A 25,584-nucleotide genomic window follows, 5' to 3' on the forward strand; every position below is an offset into this window, starting at 1 on the left:
ATTTGAACAAACATAACCAGAAGCAATTGATGTATGTTCAGGTGCCTGATATTCGCTATTCATTCTTTATTTATGTATCTAAAAAATAATATTCTTTATAGTATACCATTTCACAGTATTTCCAACACGGACTATTTTTTTAAAAAGTTATCCTAAAAAATCTTGACTAATATTGAGATTCAGAAAGAAGACAATTTGCTTGGTTCCAAAATATAAATGATGAAGCAATTTTGTTTCCTATAAAAATCGCACATATATGTACTTTTACTTAGGTATACTAATAACTTTCTGGTAAATATTTGATCTTGAGGTTCTCACATGTTCCAACATAAATGGAGCAGGAAATGCGACTAAGGAGAGCCACTCGCCATGATCCCTTGTAAATAAAAAAACGTGTTAGGTAATTAACTATTTCGACTTCTTTATTCATTTAGTCTTCAATTTCTTTGAATTTTGTTGCGAATTTGTTTTAGATTTACAAAAGACATATTTGAGTACAAAGATAATTGCAGATAAAATGCACGTCGCTATCATAATTATGTCTAAATAGAAAAACTGGTACGTAGGAACAGTTGCGGCTGGTAAATTAAATGTGTAATTCTTATTGCGTGCTGCGAACTCGGTCCAATAGATAGCAGTGTCCATCGGTGACATTGGACGATCATGCCATACTCTGGACAACTCTTTCACTCTTCTTCTGAACCTAAAGGAAATATCATATCGTTATAAAACAAATATACACACGTTCTTATCAAAAAACATATGCAAGTCATGAAAAATTCTTAACAGACTCATTGTAATATAAATAATTGACCCCATCTGGTCTTAATTTGACCCTGTTTAAAGTATTACATTTTGAATATCGTCGGAAGTGTATTTTGTTTAAATACGAAAAAGAAACGTACAATCGAATTGAGAATCTCCACTTTTTGATGTCGGTTAATAAATTGTCATAAAGTAACAAAGAACTGAACTAGTAGCTTTTCGAACACAAATGCTTTTGTTCATTAAGAAGATTACACAGACAGTTTTCTGTGTATATGCAATAGTTTCTGGTTTCCTTGTATTGCCAATAAAATGCAACAAAGCCCGTGTTTTCCCTTCTCACCTTCCAAGTTTCTTCATTCACCACATTTCTAGGAAGCACCTACTAAAGAATGATTTAACGAACAGTTTTACTAAGTTACTTACTCAGGATCGAGAACAGTCTTCAGCTTCTGTAGTAAATTTTCTTTAGTCAGATCTGCGATTTGTATTTGTACGCCAAGGCCGCTCTCTTCTATGGCGCCGGCGTTACCAGGTTGGTCGCCAAATACTGGCATACCGATCATTGGGACTCCATAATACATGGCCTCCGTCGTTCCCAACAGGCCACAGTGTGAATAGAAAGCAATCACCTTCGGATGAGCTAAAATACAACAATTTTGTTTACATGTTTTATATTTTAAGTAATGCTAATAAATGTATCAGTTTGGCAGTTAATTTATCTATATATTGATCAAAAGTAAATATTTATTTTGAATACAAGATATAATGCATTTAAATATCATAAAATATGTATGATAAACATACATTTTGTGAGGAAATAACTATCAGCAAATTGCATATTATTGCATACTTAAGTTCCGCGCGGAAGTTAATCAGAATAATTTTATTTCTTAACATAATTAGCATATCAACAATGTAAGCTTCAGTAGTTAATATAGGTCAATTTTATAATTAAAATTAATAGTTATTTATTTCTACAATGTACCCAATATGTCGTTCTGTGGTAGCCATTTGGACAAGTAAACGTTTTTCGGGTTTCCGGGCAATGTCTTTTCATCCCATTTCCAAATTACTCTGTAGGGTAGTTCGGATATAGCTCCGACTATCGCTTCCAATTTGTCCTTTGGCGTCGATGCAGCTTGCAACATTGATCCGAAGCTAATATAAATAACTCCGTGTTCTGATCCTTCAATGAATTCTTTCATGTCCTGTTAATAAGTAATACCTATTGAGATATAAGATATATATCATAAGAAAAAACTACAGTCATCTGATGATGATGATGACTACACATAGTTTCACGAGATAATGTTGCGCGCATTATTTCGTGTGAAAAAAATTGTTGATAAAATAGTCAATACGGCTGTTCAACATTAATATTTTTTTCGTAGACAGATAGCGCGGAAGTAACATTTATAAACATTATTAATTATAATTGGCGTTCAAAAAACTTACTTACTTTTTATTTATTACTTTTGTTATCAGGTAATAAATCTTTGTTATGAGTAAAGTATTTTATTAAACTTATTACTTTATAGGAAAAATGTGAAGTGATAATATTGTGACTTACTTTTGGCAATTCCTTGGGCTTTGCAACGTGGTAGCCTCCAACTTCAATAACATTTGGAGGAAGGTTACTTGGACCATTCAGCGCGAAATTAGTGTAGAGCAGCATTAACTTTATATTCCGCCCTAGTTCCTCTAAAGGTGGCACATCGAAATACAGTCGCAGTTGGTTTTCATTCACTCTCTGACAAGTGTACTTGTACAGAATATTGCAAAAATTATGTAAAAGTACTCTTTCAATGCGTTGAAATAAACTTGGTTTGGTACCACCTTCCACGAACTGCAACGGCATATATGAGGGATTATAGTGAATTCCGTACCGTTCGTAGTGCCAGGTCATGAGCACGTGTGATGTCATGGCGACTACTGGAGCTCCTAGTTTGTGAGCAAGACCCAATGAACAATCATTGTTAAACTGTTCAGTCACCACTAAATCGAATTTCGTGTTTGTTTTCCACAGGTTCTGCACATTTTCATCCTCCAGCAGTACTTTACAATTTTCTCGTCCCATCTCGGTCAAGAAGAAGGTTATCTGGATTAAGCTCCAGTAAGATCTATGTAAAGGGAAAACCCCTTGAAGGACTTTCATTTTTCCCGCTAGACTAATGTCATGATAGTTCTCTTGAGGCTTCTGTTGTGGGAAGTATGATATGACAGTTAAGTTGTGACCTCTGCTCGCTAACTCCTCGAGATATGGTTTAAACACGAAGAAGTGGCTCATACCTTGGTACGGAAACACTGCCAGTATGTTGAGAGATAGAACACCATTACAGCCTAAGAGAACACCAATGAACCACAACATAATATTGTTCAACTTCATATTTATTATAAAGATAACAGACCACCCGTAGCGGTTTTACGAACACTAGACTACGACTGCGCTAAGTACCTATTCTTATAGCGATTATAAAGATAAGGTTTTCACTTGATTCTGAAGATAAAAAATGTGATAAAACGTGTTTGTTGAGCAACACTCAAAAACATTTCGCTACCGATACTAAACTCGATTGTAGCCAACGTTACGTGAAGTGATTAATTTCAATGATTCGAGTGAATGAACACACAAGTACGTACACCATTTGTTTATTTTGCTTAAGTAAGACAGAGACAGCAGTACAAAAAACTGTTAGCATTATTATTTGAAAATCATTCGTATGCTAAAAATATTTTTTTTCTATAACTAGGTACACGGCTGTAAAGGCGATTCTTGATCGTAGGTTATATGAATAGCAAGTATCATACAAATAATTTGCAGGACATGATGCTTCCGCTTGCTGATACACACTTGTCTATAATAATCGATATCCAAGTAAAAGTTGTCTGTGGCAACATTTGAGTAGTAATGCACATTACGATAGAATTCCTGAGGTTAGGTTAAATATTATAATACAAAACTTCCAAAAGTTGACACCTAATTTCGCCCCTAGACAGTCTTTAAAATTGCACAATATTATTGACCGTCTCCGATTGATATTGTACAATATTTTTTGACAGTTTATATTTAAGGACACGAACATTTTATTGTGAAACATAATTGTGCAGTCATATTGCGAAACAATATTGTTCGTAAGCATCGCTTGACGATATTTTTTTTTTGTTACGGTAAAAAGCCATATTATTTTATTTTAAAGTCAACTTTTTATTGGAACTTTTTGGCAAAGTGTTGATATATTTGTATTGATGATGTATGTGTTTTGTTAACACCCGCAAAACTGATCTATAGCTCCATAATAAAGTATGACTTTCATTTATTATATTATTATATAGACTTTCATTATTTATAGACTATGTTGGAGTCGGCTTTCAGTCTCACAGGATGCAGCTGAATACGAGTATTTTATAAAGAGCGGCTGCCTATTGGACCTCTACAATCCAATTACTTAGGTCATAACACGGTAAGACTAGTTGTCAGACTTTGAAGCTTCTGACTCCTGGTAAGATCTTTGAAAATCACAGCCGGCACCCACAATTTAACATGTCTTCTGAAACACGGAGGAACTCTGCATGCATAATAATGGTCTCCCTTCCACTAAACAACCTGGGCAAGCGTAGCTTAACCTGAGACATCGATAAACACAGCCGTTGTTACTTAGCCACGAGCTCCACCTCATTATTTTATTGCACACGTATTAAATTATTTTCATACCTAAATGATGTAATATGTAGTAACAGATTTTTGGATTATGTTCTTCCTGACCTTGTAAGATAAGAATGCAGACAACCGAACGATCTAATCTATACAATGCTGATCATGTTTTCATTTTAGTAACATCTTATCATGTATCGAATATACACTAGCCAACTCTTTCCGCGCAGTCATGGTGACTATACATGCATAGACTAAATATACTACAATTTTTGATTAGATATCTGACATAATCACTCAATATGACTGTAGTATACAATCAACTTTTGACCCTTATTGAGGTGTCGTAAACCATTTACATACAAACAATTTTACGCCTGTTATGCCCGAAGATGTAGGTTAGAGGTGTTTGAAATACATCTACGTTTCGTCATTAACAATGTTAGTCTCAGTTATTGCCATTTTTACTGGGAACGTTACCAGGCTGCGGGTAACTATGTGCTAGTATTCTATTACATATATTTAGAAAATACCAGTAGCAGTTTGCCCGACCTGGGAATCGACCCCGCGACCTCAGCAGTCGACATCACTACCAACTGCGCCATAGAGGTAGAGTAAAAAAACTTAAACTCAGATTTTTGTAGCTAGCTGGTGGTCGATACTCGATAGTAGAAGAGAATCGAGTTACAGGTATATTTTAATAATTAATAACTAAAATTAGTATTATATACCTATCTACTAAATAAGCATAACATTCTTCTTTATTGTGCAGCTAATTGTATATAAATAATTATAAGATAACATTGTGATATTACAGATTAACCGGAGTGTTTACTTATTGATGAATGAATGAATGAAAAACTCTTTATTGTACTTAGAGTAAACACGAACAACATAGAATAAACTTAAAATAAAAGTACAATTGGCGGCCTTATCGCACAGTGGCAATCTCTTCCAGGTAACCATTGATTTAATGTTATAGGTGCAATGTTAATTATTGTTTAAGAATCCAAAGGAAGGAGGTACTGTGTTCGAATGATTAGTTATTTATGTATATTCATCGATTACTCTGTTACCTACGGACAGATTATAAAAATTGCTATATGATCTCATGAATTTCAGAATTGTCCATCCCCGCAGCCATACTATTTTTCGGCAAAGGAGTCCTGAAGGTAAAGTAAAACGGAGCGTCAAGTTAAGTTTTATTTAACAGAAAATAAATAACAAAAATATAACACCAGTCAAGCATGAGAACCTCCTAAGCGTAATAAACACCTCTACGTTCCACCACACTTCAATACTTATCCATCAAAACTCTGAAAGAGATTTCATTCAAATTTCACTCTTTTTGATCTCCTTTCTTCTACGTATTCAGTTTGTGGTTCACTATGGCAGCAACAGCAGCACAAAACTGATAGTATCTTGCAGATCACGTAACTCAGGATATATAGCACTAGTCCTATGAATGCTAGGACATCAAGCTGAAGCTGTTGGTACAATGGTACTTTCGGAGCGATTGGTTGAAGATTCGGTGCCCCTTGGTAGCGAGCCACGTACTCCGTCCAATACACGGCAGACTCCAGTGGTGACATGGGACGATCATGCCATAATCTTGATGCCAGTTTTGCACGTTGTTGCCAGCTGAAAAAATATTTTTACATTTACTTTTAGTTTCTCCATTAAGTCTAACCGATATTTGTTTCCAAGAATTTTAGACAACCTTTTAGTTTAATTAGATTTAGGTAGGTCTAGATGTCCACTTTGATTTAGGTATACGACCATACTTTAGATTGATATTGTCTATCTGTTAGAGGACACCTTTCATTCAAAAACTCATGTGTGAATTTCAATTTTACGAGAATAGCATGGTAAAGCTATTGCTCTTTGAGTTACAGCAGGAACTTATGCTAAAATAATGATAACTGTGCCTCAATTCTCTACTACTATCGACTACCGACAACCGACCTGTCATCGAGAAATTTTGTATGAAAATCTGATCAGCGCCTCTGGCGGGTGTCGTAGGAAATATTTTGGCAGTACATTCTAAATGTCAAAATTTCGATAGCTAGCCGGTTGTCGGTAGTCGATAGTGGTAGAGAATCGAGGTACAGCACTGACTTTTATGTGCTATTTTATGAGCTCTAAATAAATCGACTTAAAAATAGATTTTAACCCCCGGTTTCGGACGTCCATCAGTGTAGTTAATCTATTCAATAGCGTTTAAACTCATATTTAAAAAAACGCTATTAAATATAAACTACCGCTAAATGTACTCAGAAACAGGGCTGTGATGTTAAGTTATTGGTTCGAGTACTCACACAGGGTCCAAAACCTCATTAATAGCGTCTAACAGGTACTGCTTCTTAATATCCTGGTAAGATACAATGGTTGCAATGCCCGCGTCTTCGAGAGCTGCTGCATTACCATACTGGTCTCCAAATAATGGTATAGCTACTACTGGTATACCAGCATCAACTGCCTCTATCGTGCTCAGGATCCCAGCATGTGATATAAACGCCTTTACATTCTCGTGCTCTGGAAATTATTAATTAAATGCTCATTATTAATAATTTCACCTATTTTCCCTATTATATAAATAAAGATCTGCGACAGGGAAAACAGATAAAAATCTATTAACATACCAAATATTAAACAGTGCACATGATTATTATCGTTGATGTATACCTAATGCTGCTGTTTTCTAGCTGTTATTTTAAAATGTTCCCCACGATTCTGTAGTTCTCAATAACAGTTTTTGGTATTATTGTGCTTTCACAGACTTCTGCTAGATAGAATTTAGAAATGTTATAGAAATATAAAATGCAATATGCATTCGCCTGGCAGAAGTCGGCCTGATTGATCATCATCATCATTCAATATGTAACTGAAATGTACATACGAAGCTCCCTGCAGGTACATTGGTACTAACAAGTAACTCATTCTGACATTTTTGAACGTATTCGCGGAAAGTTATATATTTAGAATTGTTATTTTTCCCTAAATACCAGTTACCAATCTGATATGATATTCTTTTTCCTGACATTTCGCTCATATAATTGTATTCTAGATGCTTACTACGAAACAGTACAAACAAACTCCAAGTCGGCAATACTCGCAATGTTTCAAACACCTACAGTAAACAATTTACAAAACACATTACGCACATATGTGCGAATACTTACTTAAAATATCGTATTGTGGGAACCATCTCATAGTCATAACGTTTCTCGGCAGCTGCAGATTGGCTCCGTCCCATTTCCAAAGGACCCTCAGAGGCAATTTAGCGAAGGTTGATAACAGCTCGTTTAATTTATCACCCGGGAGCGTGGAGTCCTTCACCGTGGAGCCCAAGTTCACGTATATCACACCGTGCTCTGCCTCGTTTATAAATCTCTCTATTTCCTGTAATTTGCGTTATGAACGTGTTATTCATTGTCAAAAGGTAACACGGTACGAACCTTATCAAATGCAATTCAAATTCATAAACTCTGACTAAATTTATTTTTATAAACCCTTATGCAGTCTTAATTAGTAAAAAATGCACAGATGAGATAAAGTCAAAACAATGAAATCATAATTTTATTTTACTTATTAAATGTTGTTAAATATTTTTGGTGGTATTAACATTGCATATGCACCCGAGCGTAACTTGTATTTTTTGTTTACCCATCCGAAGAAATCTCCAGACCGGTGAATTTAATTATAAACCGGTATTTGATGGTGTCACTACCGCTATTAGATCACTCGTAGATGTTACAAAATGCGGCGTTGACATAATAAGTTACGTCATACCACTATTAAGTTTGCTAGTTCCTATTTATATACGGATCAATATAAAATACTCACTGTGGGGATGATTTTTGGAGGTCGAATGTGAATACCGCCAATGTCAATCACATTGTCTGGTCTGGCAACACCGCCGTGCACTGACTGATGTGTGTTTACAAACGCTAGGCTAGCGTTCGACGCAATACTTTCTAATGACGGTAAATCGTCGCCGAGGTACTTATACAAGTACACGTGGTCAGTCACTTGTGAACCCACGTAATATACCCAGTTGGTAATGTGATACAATACATAACTCTTTAACCTCTCGAAATACCAAGGTTCCTTCCCGTAGGGCACTCCAGATTGTCTTACATACGCCGAGTTGAAATTGATACCCAGTCTATTATATTGCCACGGTTGTAAAGGCTGCGGGTTGAAGGCAATGTAAGGTGCACTCAGATTTGCGGCCAGTGCCAAACCACAGTCACTGTTATATGACTCCACTAATATTACGTCGTATCGAGGTCGCGTTCTTATCATATGCAGTACCTGATGATTGTTCATAAGAGTCTTGCAGTCATCGTTGCCGGCTTTAGTAGCTACTAACGTTTCGAACGGTACACGAGACACTTCATTCACTATCACAGATTCAAAAGATAATCCTTTGTACACTTGTTGATCACTGAGCAGTATGTCTTTGTATGAGGCTGGCGCATTCGGCATTTGGAAATGGCTAATCAGAGTCACTTCATGATTGCGATTTGCTAATTCCTGGAATAGTCCACGATATGTGAGGTAGTTGTTTCGATCCAACGAAGGAAATATCCCGAGTATTTTGTAACTGTCTGTTGCGAATATTGTCGCGATGAAGTAAAATACGAAAATTGTGTGTTTTGACATTTTCGATGCGGACGCGTTCGAGTTGCCGCACAGTTTCTTGGTTACTAGGGCGTAAATGGATGCCGGCTTACGTAGCTATCTAATAATAGGTAGATGTTTATGAGGTAACCATACCGCTGACGGCACGATAGTTTCGTAACTAACAGAAATATTCTGTGACTAAACAGAAGTCATTGATCGTGACCTCGATTTACATTTATTTGCGAGCGTGTTGCTGCACCGGCGGCTGGTTATTTACTAGTTTATTTTCCACTCTCTAGATCGTTTTTAGCATGGCAATAGTATATTTATGAATGGTACATGAACAGAAACTGATAAACTTATCAGTAACTAATTAAAGATAGTGGGCGATGATTGATTGTGTTCCATCATTAGACTTATTTGCTCTTAATCACTATTTGACATTCACACACTTCTGTAAAATATTCTCAGAACTGCAAGTCAATGAAATTATAGTTTCTTTGTTTGAGCATCTGTAGACTGGAAAGCATAACGGGGCAGCGAGGCGCGACCTTACGATGTTGCATCACAAACAATGCTAGCACTCGTATTGTTCATGGCTGCTTAATAAACGGGCACACATTAGTTCGTCTACGTGTGGTGGGGAAACTCTTTCTAGTGTGGCATAGAAATGGTGTGTTCGTGTTGTTTTTATTCCCATTTGTATTTTTTGACTCAGAACTGTTATTAGTCTACTGCAATTAGCCAGCAAGATGGACTCAAGGCCTAATCCCTCTCTTATTAGGGAGGAGACCTTTGCCCAGCTGTGGGACATCAATGGGTTAAATTTATAATATATTTAATTGGAGTTCGATAATAACACTGATTGATTGTTTGAATTTTTTTGTAAGAAGTCTCCTTGTATCGAATAGAATCTTTCATGCTATCTAAAATCCGTCCAACTTTAAAAGTGCCCTGAAATCAGCGTCGGCACGGCTGTGTACAGAACTAAAGACAATTTTCCTTTGAAAGTTAGTAATGCCAATATAAAACTCAGCGGACAAGTTAAAGTGGACAGGCTGTACTTATCTATCTATAGTTGGCTACGGGAGACTGACTCATTAACTATGGCTAACATAGATTAGTATCTTGTTACTTTAAAGACGGTTTCGTAAATATTGCATATTCTTTCAGATAAAGATCTGTCTCACTGCTAATACGTATTGTGTTGTTTTCCAGAATTTTCCTTGATTTTGTCGATGACGTTGGGAAGTCCGCTGGATTTAACTCAATAATCATGTCTACAAAACTTTAATTTATCTTGTTAAGAACTGTAGCGTAAAAATATAAATTAAGTTTAACTTGTTAGGAATAAACAAGAGTAAACTTGGATAGAATACTTTTTAGAAGCGACAGATTTTTTGCGACTTTCCAGCTCCCTTTTGGATCCACTGTTATATCTCTTTCTCATAAATAAAAACAATAATAAATAAACAGAAACATATTACATGTTTTGTTCCCAAGATTACCTACTCGAAGTTCAGGAATCCCTGCTATTTCGCAAACAGTCATCCATTATAAGTCTCGTCTGTTTGTGCATTAATACTCGTGAGAGGTAATTGACATCATAAGTTATCATGATTTATTGCATATGTTATTGCAGTACCGACTATTTTGGTATGTTGAACTATGCGCGTAAATTTATCTGCGTCGACTAATATTGTATGTTTGTTAAGTTACTATATTCGGTAGTATATTTCATCAAATTATTATCGTCCAAACAAAGAAGATCGCCAAAACAATATCAACAAAATCGGATGTTGTCTAACGAGATCGATATAAATATGCTTTCCATGGATAGATTAGCAGCAATATGCGTCCAAATTTCAACATTTTTTATATGGAAGATCCGTCAACATTCAATTGATAATAAACAAAACTATCAATGGAAAACTCATATTTATACTGGTCGTTAAAAAATGGAAGTTACAAATCATAGCCTACTTAACTAAAAGTTCATATCTATTCCTCAATTGATATTCTCCAGCAAGAAATAAACTGAACAACAAATGCGCAATCGAATGGAAGTTGTAATACTGAAAGTGAAATAAAAACAATGGCAGTTAGTGTATCGGAGCTTTACCATGTGTCGCCACTCGCCACCGCGACGAGACACCGTCGTACGGTTTCATCTAGGGCTACTCATCAAACGAAAGTTTCCATGACGTCATCGAGAAGGTTAAACATTAGAAAATAGGCAGCTAAAAATCATCACAGACATGCTTTTCTAATGGAATTCTGAATATGTCAACTAACATTTTTGTAAAAAGGTTTAATTTTGTCCGATTTGATTCTGAAAAATGTGGTAAGTCAAAAAGAAAAGAAAAACAAGTAAATAATTCGAATTTTGTCTGTATTACCTCTGTAGTCGTTCCTTGATACAAACGCATTCCATCAAATTTTAAAACACTCGCCAACCCTATGAATCGTCGGAAAAAACTCCAGACTGTCGGATTAAGAGGAATTATGGTCTATTACTTAGGCAGTGTTTACTTGTAACCTGCTTACCCTGGCTTTAGCAGGCTTTGGCAATAGGAAGCTTTTATATTGTTTTACATGTAAAAGTACAATAATTATTATGGTCACCTTTTAAACAAAGTTTTTCAGTATGAGACAGGTTACATTTTTATTCAAATGTATCAACTTAATACTTCATTTAGCAGGTACATATTTTACGAAATTACAGGATCTTTTTGTGAAATAAATCAAAAGAGTATCTGTAAACACGTTGCCTTTCATCTCAGCGTCATAATAATCTTTTCCTTCATTTCCCGTCGTTCCCCATTTGACTTAACAAAACACCGGTTCTCACAAACGAATTTGGTATCCTGTTATCTAATAAATTTCGCCTAGAATGTGTACAAAGAAGCCCCGCGAGCGGTCCCTGAAAGAGATCTCACAAGCCGCAGACCCCGGTCTATTATATTCGCATTTGTAAGAGACATTAGTACCGGGCTCGGGCCTTCGACAACATAAAAATGTAATTACAAGTGGGAAGTTCGCGGCCCACTTAAATATAGATTTACCCTTTGAAGAGCGATTTGATGGGCCCGTGAGGTGTTAGATCAATCATATCTCGATTGTGGCCCCCACTCTCAATTATTCCCTTCTCAGGATTGATAACTTCATTCATTTTTCAAACGGTCTGCCGGTCGGCTGTTTTACGATATTGATGTATTTGTTGCGAGGGAAAAGTGATTTGCTAAATGATATCCTGCCGTATATTAATTTTGTGATTTATTTTCAGATTAGGCTTGTTCCAACATTATCCTTTAGGCCTGCGTATGAAACGTACTTCATGCGTAGGTATATCACCTGATTAATTATTATTTCTGGAGATTGAAATCCATTTGCAAGCTCCTAATAGTATTTATATCAATTGTCGTCATTGTAATAAATCAAGAAAAAAGTAATAGTAATGTTTAATAAAAGTCCGTAATATGTATTTATATGGAGTGGATCCAGTTGGTGTAAGATGAAACTCGGGTGAAGCCTGAAGGCTGGCCGGCTTGGCATCCTCTCGTTGAGACAAAGGAGCTTATTCCAATCTGTAATTAAAAATTAAAAGATTAAATTATACGTAAATAAAATAAAATAAATTTAACCCATTAATGTCCCACTGCTGGGCAAGGGTTTCCACCCGTAATGAGGGAGGGGTTATGCCTTGAGTCCACCACCCTGGCCAAGTGCGGATTAGGAACTTACTTACTTAAATTATACATATTATTATTTAAATATTCACGTAAAGGTATGATGAAGTAGGTATATACATATGTACATGGAAGGTGCATCACACACCACTAGACTTTTTTATTAGTTGCTATCCCGTGGAAAAAAAATATTTACACAAGTAAATGCACACATATATACATTAACACATTCCGTGAAGGCGTTAGGAGAATAATACATTTTAGCAGAAGTCTATATTATGTGTAGCACTTTGTAATTCGTCTGCTCAAACGAATAAGCACAACAGTACGAAATTCACGCGAGCGGAGCTGCAAGGGTTAGCTAGTCATAATACGCCTAAAAATACTGTCTTTCTATTTGTCACGCTTTAACGTCAAATCAAAGGTAAGGTTAGATTTTTTGGAAAAAACCCGCAGAAGGAAGACTCCTTCAAGCTACTCTTATTATATAAAGATCCTTGCGAAAGCTCAGCTGTAGCGCAATTCTCCACCACTATCGACTATTGATAACCGGCTGGCTTTCGAGAAATGTTGTTTGATAGTCGGTTCAGCTCTAGCGGGCTTCGTAGAAACTATTTTTGCAGTACATTTTAAATGTCGGCTACGGCGGTCAGTATCATTGAAACTGGCCAACGATGCAGGATTTTGTTTATAGTGTCCAAGTGTGTGCACAATACACAGGTACACTCTCTATTCATTCACTCTCATAACCCGGTGGGACGGATAACCGACATGACCAGTGAGAGGTCAGGCGCAGGACCGACGGCTTTACGTGCAGAGGTCTTCGACCTCAACTTCCTAATTTCGGGCAATTTTTAAGAAATCCTTATCAGAAAATCTCTTAAAAGACTTTTTGGCCCGATCCAGGATTCGAACCCGATACCTCTCGCACGGCGTTCGCATACACTACCGACCGCACCACAGAGGCAGTCCGTTATAAGCATAATATAGGAATTACAGAAGGCCTTTACCAGAATCCTTCTGCTATTAACAGTGGTGGTAAGCGGTCCGCCAGTGTCTCCATGGCAGACGCCCACTCCGCCAGCGCCGTTGGTACATAAGTGCGTGCCCTGTATGGTGTTGCCATACACGTTCCTGCACTCGTTGTTGTTGATCACTCGCAAGTTCACTGAACTAAGTGTCTGGAGAAGACCGACGCCGTCACCTGTAATTTATTTTTTTCTTGTCATTTTTTTTTGCAACTTTGCGGTCTATGTGATACACAATTACAAGTTGTATTAGTGGAAAGTAAAAAGAAACCATGGATCCATCTGTGGATCAAACGTAATGTCTATATGTGTAGATGTAGTATGTATGTGTGCTATGTTTAATATGAGAATCGAACCCAATGCGATGAGTTTGGTTTGTGTGAGGTACACATTATTAAATGACATAAAAATAAATATGTACACTTCATTTACACGTTTATTTTCATGTCATTTAATCTGTACTAATCTGCTGCATATAGGTAATATTTATTTTTATCACATTACAGTCGATCCATCAAGGAAAACATTTTCAAATTGAATTACTCTGCGAAAATAATCATTTTTACATTTCCAGATACATTATAGATTAGATATCTGTTCACCTACATTAAAAACAGACATGAAACATGTCGAGTTGATTTGACGGATACGAAATAAGATCGTTATAAGATTGATACAATTTTATAAGTACGAACCATCTCTTGTTGCTCCGTAGCCCGAGGCTAAAGCTGTGTAGCCGGTATAATCCAGGTTGAGTTCACTACCCGATGGCAAGTTAATTGGTTGGATTGTCACTGCGAAATAAAAACAACGTTTATTTATCGAAGCAGGCAATCGATCCTTACTTTAAATTATAGTAATTGCTCCCAGCTTGTCCGGGAGTAAAGGAAAATAGACTTGATATTTTATCTCATTTACGTTATTGGAACAGATTTACTTTTGTACATTTTATTAATTATCGTATTTAACGGGTTGGTAATTTGGGTATCGTTAACGCTGAGACTGAATTAAATGAATATAGGTACAATAAATACGATGCACATTATTTAACTTACAAGAGAAGGTGACTCTGGGAATGCGGATGATACCAAGATCGTTGGCAATGATCCGAGGGTTATACCCTGGGTATACAACGAAGTCAGTAGTGGTGATCCTGGTGCCGCCACTGAAGAGCAGGTTGGAGCCGAGAACGACGGTGTAGGACTGAGCGATGCTGTTGCCATCGTTGTAACAGTGACCAGCTGTCAACACCCTGGAGTCAGAGATCAGCGTCGCTCCACATACTGATGTTTGAACTAGACGGAATGTGATGATCAACCCCACCTGTGACAGAATATTCGCGTTGAAAGGCTACACCCCATTTGATAAGTTGTTAAACATAGAGATCACTGCTTATTAGTTACTTGTGCTATTGTGATTGACGCCGATAAATTAATTTGTGACGAAGAAGATGATTTGCAGATCGCTTGCGTTTGATTTGCCTCAACCTTCTAAAATTTACAAAATATATTATCACGCACCTGATGTGGTATAGACAGTGTAGTCGTAGTTCCTCCTCCCACTATTCTGTTTTCGACAGGCGTGATGTTTTTTTCAAGTCGTCGAATTTTTTCAGCTGCTGGTGCTCCGATTTTTATATGGTAGTTATAAAAACCAGTATCATTTGATTCTGTTTCGCCACCCGCATGAGCAAATGCCACACAAGCTAAAATAAACGCAGCCGCAATCTTCATAGTGACGCTGAACAAAGCTAGTGACGAAATGATAAGTTGCAACTCGATATTTCCTTATAAACCTCTACTTTGATTCTATAAGGAAGATAAGAACTTGTTAAGAAGTTTATCGGTAATTAATTTCTTGTCATCATAATAATCCAGAGCATGAAGGATTACACCTATTGATTGATTTTCTCGTTTTCTCTCAATAGTCATTGCTACCTGGCGATTTAAATGCTTATGCACCTGGAAAGATTGAAAAATGAAATGATAAACAATCTATCTAATCGGTCCACATCTAGTCGCAGTAAAATGTTTCCTGTCTTGTGCTTTTTATTCACGCTTTAGTCCTTATCAACCATTCCGACCAAGCCTCTCGATTGTCATTATACCACACCGCTGTTCTTTGTTATCACGATAGGTTTTATCGTCAATTCTGTTTTAATATTCACTTTTCGTGAACACACATACTCATATACAAGCCGCGGGCAAATCCGAGTATTATTCTTAAATCATTAAGAATCTTATAAGGATAAATATAATAAATATAGATAAGACAACGACTTTTCTGCAAACGATAAAAGAATTTGAGCAGGTAAATGTGTTTCTACGTCACTAATTATGTAACTTGAGTATAATCATCATTCTAATTGGGTATAAATTGAAACTCTTGTTTTTGTCCACCCGGGGTGGCCAGCGGGAATAATTTAAAATTAATTCTCACTGTCCCCCAGGGGTGGACACCGAGAACTTTTTAAAAGATTTGTGTCTCTGTCCACCCGGGGTGGACAAGCAGGGGGTGGACACCGGGAATATACCAAATCTATCATTCATTCTGTCGCAATCTAGTAACCAATAAATCTGAACGAAAAATGACCGTCAGTCATTTGAGGAAGAGATTTTTCCCTTTTCATCCAACTTATATAACTTCTACTAAGTACCTAGGCATTTTCTCCTTGCTGGAGTTCGTAGAAACAAACAAAAACTAGTAAATAAGAATACCCTGGTTTCTGGAAGCTCATTGAGTAGATTGAACTAAAAGCTAAGGCGAAGGTAAATTCCCATTAGAACTAGTAGATTAAATGGATGTGGAACGACCGCCCATATTATTCCTAATGCTTCATAGAAACTATTAGAGGAATATTGGCTAATTGGGGCACGTACGGCAGTACCTCGTTCCGCTAAGTGCAAGCGTTGCGGCGACCGCTTTTAGAGCCATCTATAATGTACGCCAACATACTTGAGGTTCCTCTCAATAGCACTGTTAATACAAACACGTATGCGTATATTCATGTATGCCTCATTTAAACATTCGTAAGTAGGCTATTATGGTGTTTAATGGTCTGGTTGTGTGGAACTCATGGTTAAATCTACCTTCAACTTGAGTTAAGTTTAAGATTGTTCTATATTCCACAATGGCGTCTTTGCGTCCTACGAATCCACGACCATAAAGGTATTCTTTCAATAGGAACACAGTAACATAAGCGGTGTACGAATATTTTTTTAACTGTCAAAATTTTTGTCGAACCTTTTTATTTTTAGAACTTAAATGTAAGTAACAAGTGTAGGTCTAACATAAAAAACGTGTTTTTAGGAAATTTTACTTGTAAAGTATGATTATTTAGACGCTATCCAACGTAGATAGGAAGTAACTCTAGTAAAAACTGTAGGGTAGCCAGGTGCACAATTTCGATGACCAAATGATGTTATACCGACCTGAAAAGAACATTCACTTTATATTTAAAGTGTATAACAATAAGTTAGATATAGTCCTAAAATAGAAATAAGAAAATTCTAGTTAAATTTTGTTAAAAATTGCATTGCGAGACATTGTGTTTTACATTCCTAAATTATGTATTGAGCGAAGGAAAGGTGTGAAGGAATGATGGCTTAAAAAGCCAATAACCTTATCTTGTAAATTTTAAACGTAATTATAAAGCTTAAAGAGGCAATTTGGCTTTGTATATTTTACTTACAAGAATTGGGCTTCCGTCATCGCCGCGGACGACGAGGGGGCCACCAGAGTCACCCTTACAGGAGCCTTGACCAGTATAATAGGCGGTACATATGTTTGACTCTAAGATCCTGAAAAACCGTGAGCAATCTCGATTGCTAATGATTGGTAAGGTGACCGCGCTGAGGCGCTGATCCTCTCCAATGCTACCTGTAAGTTTTTAATGAAGTTAATGTTCTATACTACCAAATCACTAAGGCGCTGTCTCCACGGGCGAGAGAATCGCGACAAGTCCGCCCTTGTATCGTCGGACAATCTCCACGAACGAGCGATAATTCCGCCGCGTATCGTCGCGAGTCGTAACGGAATCGCAGAGATTCCGCGGCGACTCGTAACGGTATTCCCGCGTTTTCCTTGTTTAAAAAGCTTCTCGAAACAAGAGGCAACATTGAAAATAAATGACGCTGCATTTGAAAGCGCGCCCGCTGCGCGCTCGTCACGATCGCGCGGCGGTCCCGCTGCTTGTCGCGGCCGACTAGCGACGATGTATTGACGTTTCCCACGCTCGTTGCCACTCGTCGTATCGCGGCGATATTATCGCCATGTGGAGACGGTTCCATAGAGAGTGTATAGAAATACGTGGCACGACGATAATATCGCCGCGATTCTCTCGCTCGTGGAGACAGCGCCTGATGTGTAAATAGTGTAAAGCTCAAAGAACGATACGAACCACCAGGTCTAGTTGCACCATATCCTGAAGTCATGGCCATCTCATCTACAAAATCTGAAATTTCGTCGCCCTCAGGAAATCTTATAGGCTGGATAACAGCTGAAATTGTATTTGATATTTTTTGTAGAGAATAAGTTTTCTTATGGAGTTCATAAATTTATATTTCAGCGGTTTCGGTGTAACTCGTTCAGCGCGTCTTCAGTTTTAGTTATCTTAAATGTTTAAGACTTGTTACATCGTAATAATCAGTATATTCATAATTTAAAGTGATAACTTACGAGTAAATTCGACGGGCGGGATACGAATCACCGCAATGTCTGCTCTGAACTCTCCATTGGGTCTATAATCTGGGTGCACTACAAAGTCCCTGGTAGTAACACGGAGACCACCACTAAAAATGAAGTTAGAACCGAGAACAACAGTGACAGAGCGAGCGGAACCTTTTTCGCTGACGAAACAGTGTGCAGCTGACAACAAGCGGGTGGGACTGTATAAACTGGCGCCACATACGGTCCTGAAGGTACTAGTAACGGGAATTAGGAGTCCAGCCTGAAATAAAAACATTTTTTTCTCAAAGTCTATAGACTATAGAGTAACGTTGAAATGCGAAATAAACTACTAAACCTTGATACCAACCTGGTAAGGGACTTCGCTGATATCTTCAAACCAACCTCCTATGATTCTTGATTCCAGATCATTTTCAGTATTCTCCTCTTCCCAATTCGTGCTCTCTATGTTCGTACTGTTATAGTCGTAATCAGATAAACTCGCATTCGAAATCTCCTCAGAGGCTACTACATTTAAAGCAAGACAGACTGTTACAACAAATAGTTTCATTCTGAATAGTAGTTCTATGGTTGCCATTGACATTGGTCATTTATATAGTGATGTAAATTATTTTATTATTATCTCTTATCATTAACAACTGCAACGCTGTATCTAAATATGAATGCAAGGAACAGTAACGGTATTATACCAGTGATAATTACGATTATATTGTTATTTTGTTTATCGAATCTTAATCCATTTTTAAACTGTTAGCTCTAATTTAAAAAATGTGAACCAAATTTTATTTATAATATACTAAAAGCTAAATTAATTCGAAGTACTATTAGGTAGTCCATCTAGAGCACCCGTTCGGATAGCACCTTGACAAAAAGCACGTAGCTTGGTCCACGAAGGGCACCCATCAATATATGTATTTGGCAGGTGCTATTCGGACGGGTGCTCTAGATGGACTACCTCAATCATTTGAAATATTATGTAATACACTAGTTGCATGGCCCGACTTCGTCGGGTTCATGTAACTATGCATATAGTTAAAAAAACCCGTTGTATCCATTCCCTTGGGATATTGGGTGCAACGGTGGATCCCATCGGTCCAAAACGAGCCATATCCTGACAATGACATTTGGTTTACTCGTAGTTGTTCTTAAGTTGTCTGCATACATACATTTTGATGATATTTTTTTTTTTTTTTAATTTATGTATTACATTGTTTTGATTATTTATCAGTAACTGTGATAGATAAGTATATTTTTTTTGCACAGATTTTTATAATGGATTGTGTCAAATAAAATTACACTTAAAACGAACACACGTCTTAGCAGGAGAATATTACCGTATAATAAATATTTGTGTATAGTCCGAAAGCTTCTATAATGTAATGTAACGTTGGTAAATTTTAAAGCATTTAGATAGTCCTGATCCAGCTGAGGAAAGAAGTGTCTCTGACGAAGGCAGAAGAAGTACCGTAAGACGTCACACCAATTTGCAAAATAAAATAAGTTGGTACATTAATAGACGATAAAAATAAAACGTGTTTCGTTTATGGTGTGTATTGTGTATTAGGTATATAGTAACTATTTTCGTCTTAAAAGATTAGTTTTGCACTATATTAAATACTAGTCAGCTGCTGCTGGTGAGCCCGAGGGGGGCACTAGTGTCACCCTGGCAAGTACCTCTGCCGGCGCCGTTGGTGCAGATGTTGGAGTGAAACATCCATTATCCTTAGAAGCGGCGGCAATCAGAGTTATTCACGACGAGCACATTCACAGCACCGAAGCGCTGGTTGTTAGAAATCACTGCCACTTGCGCTACCACCCAATTTATGAGTCAGGATTTTTTTTATTTTGTGTTTAGGTTTAAGTTGGCACCTCCCACGCAAGTGGTCGCAGGTTCGAATCCGAGGCAACACACCAATGACTTTTCGAAGTTGTGTGTGTATTAGAAATAATTTTCACTTGCTCTAACGGTGATGGAAATTATCGTGAGGAAACCTTGCATGCCTAAAATTTGTTTAATACTTTTATTTGGGGCATGCAAAGTCCCCAACCCGCACTTGGCCAGCGTGGTGGACTCAAGGCCTAACCCCTCCCCCTTGTTTGGGAGGAGAAATGTTCAGATTTTATTAACCGTAGCCGTTATTTTAATCTTTATACAAAATCGCGTTTGTAGCATTGTATAGGTTTAACTGTAGCTCAATTTTCTACAGACTGTACTGTCGAGTATCGAGAGTTTGACATTTAAAATGTAAACAGATTTTCGTGTAAAATTTCTCGATATCTAGCCCGTTGTCGGTAGTAGAGAACCGAGCTACTGTAGATTAAGCTTTTATAATTAGCCATCTATAATGTATGTACACCAACATGCTTGAGATTCGTCTCAATGTGACTGTTAATACAAAAACGGTTATATTCGTGTATGCCTCATCATTAAGTTGTCTATTATGTTGTTTAATGGTCTGGCTCAGTGAAATGGGGACTCATGGTTAATTCAACTTAAGTGAAGTTTAAGTTTGTTCTACATTATATTCCACTAAGGTGTCATTGCTTCCTGCGTGGCAACGACACACAGTCGCATGAGCGTTGGTCGGCTAACTTATTTTTATTTATTTCTTAAACATCTTTAAAACAGTTATTAGTAGATGTCCCACAAGACTACACAGCACAACATCATGTCTCATGGTTAAGTGACACATGATTTTAGTATTTTTTAAAATAAGGATTTCAAATCTGTGTAATGCTATAATAAAACAGTAATATTAAAAATATATTATATTTTATTTAGTTTTATAGGTTAAAAAGTACAGTTTTTGCTTGATTGTGAAAGTATAACTTGGTGCTCATGTTACATCCAAGACTTTGAAAGTAATTCATTGATTTGTCAACGTGTTAAGAATAATCGGGACCTTTTTATTCAGCAAAATGATGCTTAACAACCCAAACAAATTCATAGCATGCCGTCATTCTCAATCACTGTCATGGCGTCCTGCTTTTTTAACCTTTCTTAATTTATCAGCAAACTAGCAATAAAAACTATGGATTTTATAAACGAAAGCTTTATCTCCTACAAACAAGAACTGTCGCTCTATCTACTTTAGCGACGTCAAATGAGTAATCAAGTGATAAGACTCAATCATTAGACGAAAGTTGCAAATTTATTTAAATTAAATAAAATTTTAATTTTAATTGCTTACTTAGAAGTCAAATGTAAGTAACAAATTAAGGTTTCGGTTCTTGGAAAACTTTAATATTAATTAATATTGATTTAAGTATGATTATATAGACGCTATCCAAGGTAAATAAGCGGTGACTCTTGTAAAAACCGTAGGCCAGCCTGGTAGACATCCTGTACGAACAAATGATGCTAAACCGACCTGAAATGAACATGCACTTAACTTTAATAGGGTATAATATTAAGCTGTATAAAGTTCTCGTGGGATTAAAAAACAGTTCAAGTTTGTTGAAAATGGCAAATGCAATTGTAAGATATTGCTGTATAATGCCTGCTTCACACATGCTATACCTGGCTGTCAATAACCAGCCAATTACCGCTTAAATGCTAGATTAAAATGACGCCAGCAAACCGCGTAACCCGGTACACTCAGCGGCCACTGAGTGTGTGTAGGAGCCCTAATATTCCAAAAAATATATCTTGAATGCGCTCGAAGAAAAGGTCTGTGATGAATTTCAAATGAATGATGCCCTATAACCTTATCTTGTTAATTTTAAACATTATTATATTACTTACTAGGATTGGTCTTTTGTCATTGCCGAGAACGACGAGGGGGCCACCAGAGTCACCAGAACAGGCTCCACTAGCATTAAAATGGGCAGCACAAATGTGTGTGCGGTAAATAGGGAAAAACTGCGCACAAACTGGGTTGCTAATGATTGGGAAGGTCACCGCACTGAGGCGCTCTTCCGCCCTAGTACCATTACCTGAAAGTTGTGTATAGATTGTTGTACAATACTACCAATTTCCTGACGTTTCATATAGTGAAGCTCATAGACGATCAACGATACGAACCAATCGGTTTAGTTAAACCATATCCTGAATGCATGGCCATCCAATCGGTATAATCTGTATTAATTTCACTGCCCATAGGAAGTCTTATAGGCTGGATAACAGCTGAAATTGACATTAATATTTTTTGTAGATATTTTTTTTGCAATGCACATGTAAAATAGTTAGTTTGAACCAAAATAACTAGTTGTAGAAGTCGTCTTTTACATTATAATACATATCAAGTGTGTCAATAATTTCTTAAAGTGTCTACTTACGAGTAAATTGGACGGGGGGAACTCGAATCACTCCAATGTCTGATATGAACAGGTTAGGGGGATTATAATCTGGGTGTACTGCATACTCAATGGCAGAAGCACGGATACCTTCACTAAGAAGGAAGGTAGCGCCGAGAACTACTATGATAGAGCTTACATAACCCTTTTCGGTGTAAATACAGTGTCCAGCTGTCAACAAGTGGGTGTGACTGTACAAGCAGGCGCCACATATTTGAGTGGCGCTACTATTAACGGTTATGAGGAGTCCAGCCTGAAATAAAAAAAACCGCACAATTGGTCTTAGACCTAAATATATGAATATTAGCCAGCACTGTTTTCTGTTTACGGAATTTTACTTGAAGCAGCGCTTTTTAATTTAGATTTTTGATTCTATTCGAATATTTATTACAAAATAATGTGTATATGTTACTGTAAAAGCCCGAACGGTGGTAAATCCTAAGATTTTCCGGTATAACCTAAGATTTACCAACTCGCAATGGTAAAAGTCCGAACAATTATTTTATTTCGAACTTTTACCTATATTCACTTGATGATGTCGAGATGTCGCCTCCTACTGGGTGGTTAAAAAAAATAACCACGAAGGCTAAGGTGGGAGCTTCGCTTCGCTCGCTCCCACCTTAGCCTTCTAACCTAACCTACCCATGTCGCTTTGCCCAAAACTCCTTCTTTATAACTATGTCACAGTATATAATTATACCGTGACATAGTTATAAACATAGTTATGAAGGAGGATTTTTTTATATATCGTAACATCGAAGATCGCCGATGCGCTGGACAGACCAAGTCAAGACTGCTATTAATAGTACCCTTTATGAGTGTACGAGAAAGGCAGCAGTCCGTGACGAGTGGCGACGAATAGTGAAGCGAGCTACCAACCCCGATGACTACGACTGACTACCACGACTACTCTGTCAAGAGTGTAGCGACCAAGAAGAAGAACATAGTTTTTAAACTCTGACTTGTTCGGACTTTTACCATTGAGAGTTGGTAAATCTTAGGTTTTACTGGAAAATCTTAGGATATACCACAGTTCGGGCTTTTACAATAACATATACATTCAAATTGGAAATAAATTGCTAAGTCTTGATACTAACCTGGAAAGGTACTTCACTAATATCCACAAACCATCCTCCAATGATTTTGGACTCGAGTCGATCGACTAATTTATCATTATTATCTTCCCAATTCTCTATATTACGAGGGAAACCCGTACTGTTATAGTCGTAATCAGATAAACTCGAATTCAAAATCTCCTCAGCAGAAACTACTACACATAAAGCAAGATAGACTATTACAACAAATAGTTTCATTTTGAATAGAAGTTCTATAGTTGACATTGACATTGGTCATTTATATAGCTCTTATCTGGGGGCACGGAAGTGCCCCCGCAAGTCGAGCAAAAAAAAGCGGCACGGCCGTAACATCCTTTTCTCGAAGCAATTCGGGTTATTTTTGACACCCCTATAATTTCGTTGTGGATAAAACAAGAAGCCTGGATTTTCAGCAACTAATCAGTCATTGTATAAACACGGTATATTTAAAATTTCAGTCAATTTGAACCAGTAGTTTAAGAATGACAACTTGTTAAAATTTTGAATTTTGTCACTCACTGATTCACTGATTCACTGATTCACTGACTCACTGACTCACCGATCATCAAAAGTCTAAGGTACTTCTAGCAGACTTAGAAGCTTAAAATTTAGAATACAAATAGGGTTTAGTGTCTTAATTATGGAAAAAATTCAATATTTTCAAATTTCGGTCCAGTTTTCTAAATACACCAACTGCAAAAATAACTTTGTAGTCCCATATAAATGTATAAGATTACAAGGTTACGTTTGCAGTTATTGAATTATTATTACTGTAGAAAATAAAATAAATAGGTACCTACTATATGACACATAACGGGAGGTGGTATAGGGTGGGTAAGGGTATTTAGCCCATGAAACTGAACAACATTCCCATAGGAAAATATGTTGAATTATGAAAAAAAAACGTCTTTCCATACAAATTGGACTTATGTTCGCTCTACAAAAAGAAGTGAGATGCCATCAAAAACATTCTGTAAAAACCTCAAGTCTCGCCGTAAAAAGTTGTGAGATCTACTTATATAACACCAAGTCGATTAATCTATTTAGTCTCTACTTAAAGGACCTTCTGTCTTAAGTTATTACGTATGTTATTATCATGCCAATTTTAAAAAAAATACCTTTAAAACAAATAGATCGACTTGGTCATCGCAAGAAAACACAAATTCGCCATTAACATTTCAGGAGCAATAACTTCTCGTCGTGCTGTGTAGTGTGATACATACTAATAATCCAATCATGCGATGGCCAGGTCGGTCTATTTGTTTTAAAGGTATTTCTTTTTAAATTGGCATGATAATAACATACGTAATAACTTAAGACAGAAGGTCCTTTAAGTAGAGACTAAATAGATTAATCGACTTGGTGTTATATAGATCTCACAACTTTTTACGGCGAGACTTGAGGTTTTTACAGAATGTTTTTGATGGCATCATTAATTACTGCAACGCTGTATCTAAATATGAATGCAAGGAACAGTAACGGTATTATACCAGTGATAATTACGATTATATTAGCCTTTGTTGTTATTTTGTTTATCAAATCAAAATCCGTCTTTATACTGTTAGCTACAATTCTAAAAATGTGAATCTAATTTTGTTAGTGTAATCAAAGTTGAAAGAATTGCTAGAAGAAATTATATTTAAACGCCAATTATTTTAAATATTATATAATACACTAGCGACATGGCCCTACTTCGTCAGGGTATGTATGTATTTAGTAAAAAAACCCGTTGACCCCATTCC

At 36.8% G+C, this 25,584-nt stretch overlaps 5 protein-coding genes across 5 annotated transcripts; all 5 read right to left on the reverse strand.

Moving 5' to 3' along the window:
* Positions 1-402: 402 nt before the first annotated feature.
* On the reverse strand, positions 403-3,349 carry LOC142976934 (UDP-glucosyltransferase 2-like). Its single transcript, XM_076120549.1, has 4 exons — positions 2,339-3,349; positions 1,754-1,976; positions 1,192-1,408; positions 403-703 (listed from the first exon to the last, which is right to left on the reverse strand). The coding sequence occupies exons 1-4, from the start codon at positions 3,152-3,154 to the stop codon at positions 427-429; spliced, it is 1,533 nt and encodes a 510-aa protein (XP_075976664.1). The 5' UTR covers positions 3,155-3,349; the 3' UTR covers positions 403-426.
* A 2,256-nt stretch (positions 3,350-5,605) lies between these two features.
* Positions 5,606-9,329, reverse strand: LOC142976933 (UDP-glucosyltransferase 2-like). The gene is made up of 4 exons (XM_076120548.1): positions 8,267-9,329; positions 7,603-7,822; positions 6,739-6,955; positions 5,606-6,061 (listed from the first exon to the last, which is right to left on the reverse strand). Exons 1-4 carry the CDS (start codon positions 9,086-9,088, stop codon positions 5,749-5,751), a joined length of 1,572 nt encoding a protein of 523 aa, XP_075976663.1. The 5' UTR covers positions 9,089-9,329; the 3' UTR covers positions 5,606-5,748.
* Positions 9,330-12,494: 3,165 nt separating this feature from the next.
* On the reverse strand, positions 12,495-16,465 carry LOC142977194 (brachyurin-like). Its single transcript, XM_076120946.1, has 5 exons — positions 15,287-16,465; positions 14,822-15,089; positions 14,462-14,560; positions 13,749-13,942; positions 12,495-12,636 (listed from the first exon to the last, which is right to left on the reverse strand). Exons 1-5 carry the CDS (start codon positions 15,497-15,499, stop codon positions 12,535-12,537), a joined length of 876 nt encoding a protein of 291 aa, XP_075977061.1. The 5' UTR covers positions 15,500-16,465; the 3' UTR covers positions 12,495-12,534.
* A 532-nt stretch (positions 16,466-16,997) lies between these two features.
* On the reverse strand, positions 16,998-19,043 carry LOC142977196 (chymotrypsin-2-like). The gene is made up of 5 exons (XM_076120950.1): positions 18,802-19,043; positions 18,606-18,714; positions 18,166-18,264; positions 17,458-17,645; positions 16,998-17,197 (listed from the first exon to the last, which is right to left on the reverse strand). Exons 1-5 carry the CDS (start codon positions 19,033-19,035, stop codon positions 17,099-17,101), a joined length of 729 nt encoding a protein of 242 aa, XP_075977065.1. The 5' UTR covers positions 19,036-19,043; the 3' UTR covers positions 16,998-17,098.
* A 2,165-nt stretch (positions 19,044-21,208) lies between these two features.
* Positions 21,209-24,078, reverse strand: LOC142977193 (collagenase-like). Its single transcript, XM_076120945.1, has 5 exons — positions 23,846-24,078; positions 22,731-23,001; positions 22,477-22,578; positions 22,198-22,388; positions 21,209-21,823 (listed from the first exon to the last, which is right to left on the reverse strand). The coding sequence occupies exons 1-5, from the start codon at positions 24,059-24,061 to the stop codon at positions 21,725-21,727; spliced, it is 879 nt and encodes a 292-aa protein (XP_075977060.1). The 5' UTR covers positions 24,062-24,078; the 3' UTR covers positions 21,209-21,724.
* Positions 24,079-25,584: the final 1,506 nt, after the last annotated feature.

Source organism: Anticarsia gemmatalis, chromosome 12, assembly GCF_050436995.1.
Source record: "Anticarsia gemmatalis isolate Benzon Research Colony breed Stoneville strain chromosome 12, ilAntGemm2 primary, whole genome shotgun sequence".
In the NCBI taxonomy this organism is placed as follows: Eukaryota; Metazoa; Arthropoda; class Insecta; order Lepidoptera; family Erebidae; genus Anticarsia; species Anticarsia gemmatalis.

What these genes read in the sequence shown, in the direction of transcription:
- LOC142977193 (XM_076120945.1), bottom strand. Translation starts at nt 24,061, where the DNA reads ATGAAACTATTTGTTGTAATAGTCTATCTTGCTTTATGTGTAGTAGTT. An exon ending in TTAGTGAAGTACCTTTCCAG is followed by an intron (nt 23,002 to 23,845) that starts GTTAGTATCAAG and finishes TTTTTATTTCAG; the next exon opens with GCTGGACTCCTCATAACCGT. An exon ending in TGGTTTAACTAAACCGATTG is followed by an intron (nt 22,389 to 22,476) that starts GTTCGTATCGTT and finishes CACAACTTTCAG; the next exon opens with GTAATGGTACTAGGGCGGAA.
- LOC142976934 (XM_076120549.1), bottom strand. Translation starts at nt 3,154, where the DNA reads ATGAAGTTGAACAATATTATGTTGTGGTTCATTGGTGTTCTCTTAGGC. An exon ending in AGCCCAAGGAATTGCCAAAA is followed by an intron (nt 1,977 to 2,338) that starts GTAAGTCACAAT and finishes ACTTATTAACAG; the next exon opens with GACATGAAAGAATTCATTGA. An exon ending in AAGACTGTTCTCGATCCTGA is followed by an intron (nt 704 to 1,191) that starts GTAAGTAACTTA and finishes TATTTCCTTTAG; the next exon opens with GTTCAGAAGAAGAGTGAAAG.
- LOC142977196 (XM_076120950.1), bottom strand. Translation starts at nt 19,035, where the DNA reads ATGTCAATGGCAACCATAGAACTACTATTCAGAATGAAACTATTTGTT. An exon ending in TCAGCGAAGTCCCTTACCAG is followed by an intron (nt 18,715 to 18,801) that starts GTTGGTATCAAG and finishes TTTTTATTTCAG; the next exon opens with GCTGGACTCCTAATTCCCGT. An exon ending in ATGACGGAAGCCCAATTCTT is followed by an intron (nt 17,198 to 17,457) that starts GTAAGTAAAATA and finishes TGTTCTTTTCAG; the next exon opens with GTCGGTATAACATCATTTGG.
- LOC142977194 (XM_076120946.1), bottom strand. Translation starts at nt 15,499, where the DNA reads ATGAAGATTGCGGCTGCGTTTATTTTAGCTTGTGTGGCATTTGCTCAT. An exon ending in CACTGTCTATACCACATCAG is followed by an intron (nt 15,090 to 15,286) that starts GTGCGTGATAAT and finishes ATTCTGTCACAG; the next exon opens with GTGGGGTTGATCATCACATT. An exon ending in CTACGGAGCAACAAGAGATG is followed by an intron (nt 13,943 to 14,461) that starts GTTCGTACTTAT and finishes AATAAATTACAG; the next exon opens with GTGACGGCGTCGGTCTTCTC.
- LOC142976933 (XM_076120548.1), bottom strand. Translation starts at nt 9,088, where the DNA reads ATGTCAAAACACACAATTTTCGTATTTTACTTCATCGCGACAATATTC. An exon ending in CCCACAATACGATATTTTAA is followed by an intron (nt 6,956 to 7,602) that starts GTAAGTATTCGC and finishes AATAATTTCCAG; the next exon opens with AGCACGAGAATGTAAAGGCG. An exon ending in AATGAGGTTTTGGACCCTGT is followed by an intron (nt 6,062 to 6,738) that starts GTGAGTACTCGA and finishes ATATTTTTTCAG; the next exon opens with CTGGCAACAACGTGCAAAAC.